A 6,715-nucleotide genomic window follows, 5' to 3' on the forward strand; every position below is an offset into this window, starting at 1 on the left:
AGATTATGTTTTTCATCCACTGATTAGTGTTTTCCTGGATCTTATTGCGTGTGTCTATTGTTGGAGTGGAAGGTTTAATGAAGTCTGTGAGTCTATGTACTTGTCTTTTCATACCTAACGGGAGTGTGTCAGTAGTAAGTGCAATGTCCATGATTTCTTTGTGATGTATTGCTTGTATCAGTTTGAAATATTGTTTGCTAGTGTGTCTAGTGTCTGGGTCTGGTGGGTGATTGAGTGGGATGGAGTGTGTTGGGCGTTGTGTTCTGTCCTGTGGTGTCGTGGAGAGGGATGTATTGTGTGTGTACCTGTATGTGAAGGTGGAGCCATTCTCAGGTCCATCCCTGTGTGTAGATGCTGCCCTGTGTGAATGAAACATGTGGTGGAGGGCTCTTACCTGTTGTAGCTAATTGTTATAGCTTTCTTCCCAGGGTCGATCTTTTCGTTTTCGGCGTGGGTGGGTGTCCTTGGTTTACTTTGAGTTCCTAGGATCTTGGTTCAGTCCTAGTTGCCGTCGTTATTCTGTTTATAGTCCGCTGGAATAGAACTTCCAAAACAGTTAGTGGCGCCACTTGGAGTTTAAAAATGTTTCCAGGGGAGTCATTTAATCGATCCTGGGCTGGCAGAGCCCCCCACCATTGGATTAAAAGTATCTTTATTTCAATTTCAAGAGTTTAAAAGCCAATAAGAGTTAAAAGCTTCCGTAAAACAATCTAGAGAATTTCTGTTAAAAGCAAATTAAAAGCTGGTCCAATTACCGTAAAAAGGACAGCAGAGCTAGCACACAGAGGTGGAAAATCCCGACGTTTCGCAAATGTGTTGCTTCATCAGGGGAGAAGCCTGAGAATGGCTCCCGTGTCTGTATTTAAGGTGTTGAGGGAGGGTGAGTCCCTCCCCCCGGCTGGGGTAGGGCAGTAAGGGGGGTCTGTGGAGACTTTCGGAGGGAAAAAGTGTCGTGGGCTCTGGTTGGGCGTTATGATTTGAATTCCGGAGGGAGAGTGACTGATTGGATAAATGGGTGGGAGGTGTGTTGGGGAGAGTTCGTGTGTGGTAATAGATATTTTGCAGTGCAAAGCCAAGATGATTAGCTCAGCCGGACAGCCCTCGGCCGCCAAACGGGCGAAGCCGGTTCAAGACCAGACGAGCCCGCCAGGGGACCCTCCATCCAAACAGTTTCCTCGGACGGTCTGTCTTTTAGGTCTCACCACAAGTCCCCAGTGAGTTTTAAAGTCCAAGTTTGGACTGTGAACTACCGATCAGTGGCACGGGCATGGTTAGGGTTTGGGATAAAACTTTTTTTGCACTGGCCTACTGATCGGGAAAGCAGGGGAGTGCGGAGGGTGAGGGCCCCCGGGGGGGGAAAGCTATTAGCCAGGGCTGGGGTTAGGGTTGGGGGAAGGTAGGGGTTGGGGTTAGGGGGGTGTAGGGGTTAGGGTTTAGGGAGAGGGTTAGGGGTCGGGGTTAGGGTTGGGGTTAGGGGTTAGGGTTAGGGTTAGGGTTAGGGGTTAGGGTTAGGGGTTGGGGTTAGGGGTTGGGGTTAGGGTTAGGGTTAGGGTTAGGGTTAGGGAGAGGGTTAGGTTTAGGGTTAGGGTTAGGGAGAGGGTTAGGGTTGGGGTTAGGGGTTAGGGTTAGGGTTAGGGTTAGGGGTTGGGGTTAGGGGTTGGGGTTAGGGGTTGGGGTTAGGGGTTAGGGTTAGGGTTAGGGTTAGGTTTAGGTTTAGGGTTAGGTTGGAGATGGAGATGGAGATTGGGTTAGGGTTGGGATTGAGATTGGAATCTGTGCTCAGTGCAAATTTAAATTACGGGGGTTTCAGGAAGAAGTTGTCCGCGCCAGCTAGCAAATATGAGTCTTGCTGTATAGGGGGTCCAAGTGATGTTGTCTTTTTCTGTAATGAAGAGGTGGTTTGGGATTTCCGGCAGTGTTTGGTAATGTGTTGTCATGTTAGGGTTAGGGTTAGGGTTAGGGTTAGGTTTTCACGTGTGTGCGGGAGCCCTGCTACGATGTCATTCAGTTGTTCAGTGTGTTAATGTGGCTTGAGAGTTGCTCACACACCCACACCCACCCACACCCACTCACCCCCCACCCCCACCCACACCCACCAAGGTGACCCCGGGGCTTCCTTCTGCTGCTGTTGCAGATGTCTTCGGGCAGCGAGGGCTGGTGGGGAAGGTGTGCATGGACAGGAACGACTCCCTGCCCCGGTACAGCGAGACCAGTCAGGAGTCCCAAGCAGAGACCTGTCGGTAGGAGCAGGAACGCCGCGCCGCCGTCTGCTGCTTCTGTTCACAACTAACTATTTTGGGTTTTTGGACGTGATCATTCTGTCATCTTTGACAGCAGTAAAGGGAATAAAAGGCTTTCTTCTGAACACTGATCAGGACACTGATCAGGACACTAATCAGGACACTAATCAGTGATTATTGCCCTTAAAGTCGACCATATTCTAACTCTACTATTTAAAGTCCTTTTGTCCATTTTGACATGTTTGTTATTTGAACTTGAACCTGTAAGTTAATGCTGCTGCTGTTAACTGACCTTTGTTTATTTAAAGGTTCATTGAAGAGCTCCTAAATAAACAGGTATTTTAAGGCTTTAAAGTGAAGCAAATGACCTCCCTAATTCCCAAATATCCCCAAGTGAACTAATGCCACCTTCTTATTGGTGTAGTATCCTCTTGTGAAACCAGTGGTGACCCCCCGGTTCGCTTTATCCTGCACTGGAGCTTTACTGGGCCAGCTGGGAGCCATTGCTAAGAAAAACAACCTGCACATACAGGTGAGCCACACCCACAGGTGAGCCGCACGCACAGGTGAGCCGCACCCACAGGTGAGCCACACCCACAGGTGAGCCGCACCCACAGGTGAGCCGCACCCACAGGTGAGCCGCACGCTCAGGTGAGCCGCACCCACAGGTGAGCCGCACCCACAGGTGAGCCGCACGCACAGGTGAGCCGCACCCACAGGTGAGCCGCACCCACAGGTGAGCCGCACGCACAGGTGAGCTCGCCGTTCAGCTTCTAGACGTGCCACAATATGCACAGGGGAGGGTTTCCAGAGAGACGGTTTCCACGGAGACGGTTTCCAGAGCGCTGAGCTCAGCATTAGTTCTGCTTCTGTTGGTGAAACGTGTCTCTGAATTAGGGCCACGTTTGTCCCGAGTCGGAGGTGAAGCACAGGTGAAGACGAAGCCCCAGCACTCGCTTAACAGGACCTGCACAATCACATTCTTGCTTTGATGTCTCGCTAAAATTGAATAAATGTATAGAAACAATATTTCATTATTAAAGTCTGTGGTGAAAGATGCTCGTGTCTAGATGAGCTCTGGTGCATCGAGCTCTACGTGGGTCTTGGGACGATATTAAGGAAACCCTGACCCTGACCCTGACCCTGACCCTAGCCCTGACCCTGACCCTGACCCTAACCCTGACCCTGACCCTGACCCTGACCCTGACCCTAACCCTGACCCTGACCCTGACCCTAACCATGACCCTAGCCCTGACCCTAACCCTAACCCTGACCCTAACCCTGACCCTGACCCTGACCCTGACCCTAACCCTGACCCTGACCCTGACCCTAACCCTGACCCTGACCCTAACCCTGACCCTAACCCTGACCCTGACCCTAGCCCTGACCCTGACCCTAACCATGACCCTAGCCCTGACCCTAACCCTAACCCTGACCCTAACCCTGACCCTGACCCTGACCCTAACCCTGACCCTGACCCTGACCCTGACCCTAACCCTGACCCTAACCCTAACCCTGACCCTGACCCTAACCATGACCCTAGCCCTGACCCTAACCCTAACCCTGACCCTAACCCTGACCCTGACCCTGACCCTAACCCTGACCCTGACCCTGACCCTAGCCCTGGCCCTGGCCCTGGCCCTGGCCCTGGCCCTGACCCTGACCCTGACCCTGACCCTGACCCTGACCCTAGCCCTAGCCCTAGCCCTGACCCTAACCCTGACCCTAACCCTGACCCTAACCCTGACCCTGACCCTGACCCTAACCCTGACCCTAACCCTGACCCTGACCCTAGCCCTGACCCTGACCCTGACCCTGACCCTAGCCCTGACCCTAACCCTGACCCTGACCCTGACCTTGACCCTGACCCTAACCCTGACCCTAATTCAGATGTGTTCCTTGTAGAGCCACATCAGTGAGAACCCAGAAGAAGTCAAGCTAGTGAAGGAGCTTTTCCCGGAGGCTGAGTCCTACACAGACGTGTACCACAGACACAACCTGCTCACTGACAAGGTGAGCAGATCCCTGCGCGTGCGCGTGCACGTGCACGTGCGGCTCCTTTCAGCCATTGTTCCCTCTGGTGTCGGCTGACAGACGGTGATGGCGCACGGTTGCTACCTCACTGATCAGGAGCTGGACCTGTTCCATGAGACGGGAGCTGCTCTGTCTCACTGCCCCAATTCCAATATTTCGTGAGTATCGGAACCCTTTTCAAAATTTTGACCCCTTGTGGGCGAATCTGTGCGACAGCTTTGCCCCAGTGAATGAAGACGTCCGTAGGAGGACAAACTGAGTCGACAAGCATCAAAGAGGAGAACCGGGCTCTTTGATGTGGATGGATGAAGAGCAACGCCATGTGGACTGAAACGATGGGCTGATTGTTTCTTTTCTCTCGTGCAGGCTGCGCAGTGGCGTCCTGAATGTCCGCAATGTCCTTAGGCACAAAGTAAAACTTGGACTGGGGACAGGTGGGACAAGAGCATTTTCAAGCTTTGCCAAATCAGGCTAAAGTTAGCAGGTTAAGGAGAGGATTTAAAGGTCCTGTCGCTAGCAGATCTCCTGATTTGGAGGATGGAACTTTTAGATCTTTGTAACCTTGAGGGTCGTTACCGGCCTCTGGGAATAAGCGACACCGGTGCCATGTTGTCCCAGACGTGTGGCCCGTGACCTCCTCCTGGGGAACTATCTTTGGGTCTTGGTGCTGCACGTTGTGTTGACTTTTATGTGCTTTAACCTTTGCTGCGTGCAAAGCCACACACACTGTGTAGCTGGAAGGATCCTGATCGGAGGACTTTAATGTGATGTTTGCACGTTCCTTCATGATGACATCTCACGGTCTTTGCTGCACCTTGGCAGATGTAGCAGGTGGCTACTCTTCCTCCATGCTGGACACCATGAGGAGAACTCTGGACGTGTCTAAAATCTTGGGCACCCTGGACCCGGACTACCACTCGCTCACTATGGAGGAGGTGTTCAGACTGGCTACGCTGGGGGGCAGCCAAGGTCAGACTCAGGCTCTCATGGTGCCCTGGAGCTCTTTGTGGAGCTGACCTCTCTCTTGCTGTGCTGCCAACAGCCTTGTCCATGGACCAACAAATAGGCAACTTTGAAGTGGGCAAAGATTTCGATGCGCTGAGAGTGAACGTGAAGGTGCCCGACGGGCCCGTCGACCTTTTCCAGCGTGACCAACCCAAAGTAGGCGGTGCACATTTGTTATGAGAAGCACAACGTTGGTGCAACCTTTTCTTCTTCACCGTTTCAGGTTCTCCTTGAGAAGTTTTTAAATCTGGGTGAGCAACTGGTTTGTTTTCTCGGTCCAAACCTTCCGTAACTCTAACGATGATCTTGTTGCTTGGCAGGTGATGACTGGAACATTGTGGAGGTGTTTGTGGCCGGGAGGAAGGTGGTGCCCTTCTCTGACCCCAGTAATCTGGCCGTTCAGTCTCACCTGTCTCAATAGCAAATTTATCCCAGAAGTTCACGTCTACTAACCAACAAACTACTTTACTTTTAGATATTTTAAACAGTCCAAGTTGCTCCCACCCTGATGTCCGCAGCCTCCCAGGGAGGGTGTTATAGGTCTGTCTTGGATTTAAGGATCATTCCGGTCTCATCTAAATGAGGCCGTCATTTTATGAAAACACACTTTAACTAATTGCCGATTACACACTGACACGACTAATTCGCAGATCTTTTGTTTGTGACCAGAGAAATGTTGAAATTATTAATATTTCATGAAGTCATTCCCTCATAAGGTGCTGAAAATGTAGGGATCTTTTCATGCTTTGACTCTTTTCATTTCCGAGGACTATTATGGGATTATCTTGAGGTGTAGTACTAGTTAATGTCGTCCTCCTGGCAACATTAACCAGTTAGGGTTTTTATATCCGAGTACTTTGATGACATCATGGAAAACAATGAGAGTGTAATTATTCAAAGAGTTGCACAGAGCTTCAAAGTTTTTTCCAAATGCCTCAACTAAAATAAATTTAAAAAAAAAATTGAATTATGGAAATTTCTTTGATCAATGTTTTGTTAAGAAATGAGAGCGAAACAAAAAGTTCAACTTTTCCTAAAATTACAACAGTGGTGACACCAAAGGTCCAATTTTCCTTCATTGTTTGAGGGTGTTTCGTTTCATTTTCTGCCGCTTATCTGGACCCGGGTCGCGGGGGCAGCCGGTCCAGGGGGGGTGCCCAGGCAGGCCAGAGATGTGATCCCTCCACCTGGTCCTGGGCCGCCTCCCGGTGGGACATGTCCATGTTTGAGGGTGTGCTGAACACGTGACAGGTGACCGGCGTCACGTGACAGGTGACCGGCGTCACGTGACAGGTGACCGGCGTCACGTGACAGGTGACCGGCGTCACGTGACAGGTGACCGGCGTCACGTGACAGCAGCGCTTCTGTTCCTGTCAGCTGCCAGATACAATAAACCCGAGAGAGGAGACGATTGCTGAATCAGGGACAAATGTATA

At 51.1% G+C, this 6,715-nt stretch overlaps 1 protein-coding gene across 2 annotated transcripts in view; it reads left to right on the top strand.

Annotated features, from left to right (window-relative positions):
* The window catches only part of gda (guanine deaminase), a 15,219-nt gene extending 8,973 nt beyond the window's left edge, over positions 1-6,246 (top strand). For both annotated transcript variants that reach the window (XM_029829268.1, XM_029829267.1), the window contains exons 5-14: positions 2,135-2,240; positions 2,549-2,576; positions 2,665-2,772; positions 4,146-4,253; positions 4,335-4,432; positions 4,641-4,708; positions 5,097-5,243; positions 5,317-5,435; positions 5,503-5,530; positions 5,600-6,246. In XM_029829268.1, coding sequence (XP_029685128.1) covers positions 2,135-2,240; positions 2,549-2,576; positions 2,665-2,772; positions 4,146-4,253; positions 4,335-4,432; positions 4,641-4,708; positions 5,097-5,243; positions 5,317-5,435; positions 5,503-5,530; positions 5,600-5,700 — 911 coding nt within the window. In that variant the 3' untranslated portion in view covers positions 5,701-6,246. The remainder of the gene's footprint in view (positions 1-2,134; positions 2,241-2,548; positions 2,577-2,664; positions 2,773-4,145; positions 4,254-4,334; positions 4,433-4,640; positions 4,709-5,096; positions 5,244-5,316; positions 5,436-5,502; positions 5,531-5,599) is intronic.
* The last annotated feature ends 469 nt before the right edge of the window (positions 6,247-6,715 follow it).

This window comes from Takifugu rubripes, chromosome 21 (assembly GCF_901000725.2).
Source record: "Takifugu rubripes chromosome 21, fTakRub1.2, whole genome shotgun sequence".
Taxonomy (NCBI): domain Eukaryota; kingdom Metazoa; phylum Chordata; class Actinopteri; order Tetraodontiformes; family Tetraodontidae; genus Takifugu; species Takifugu rubripes.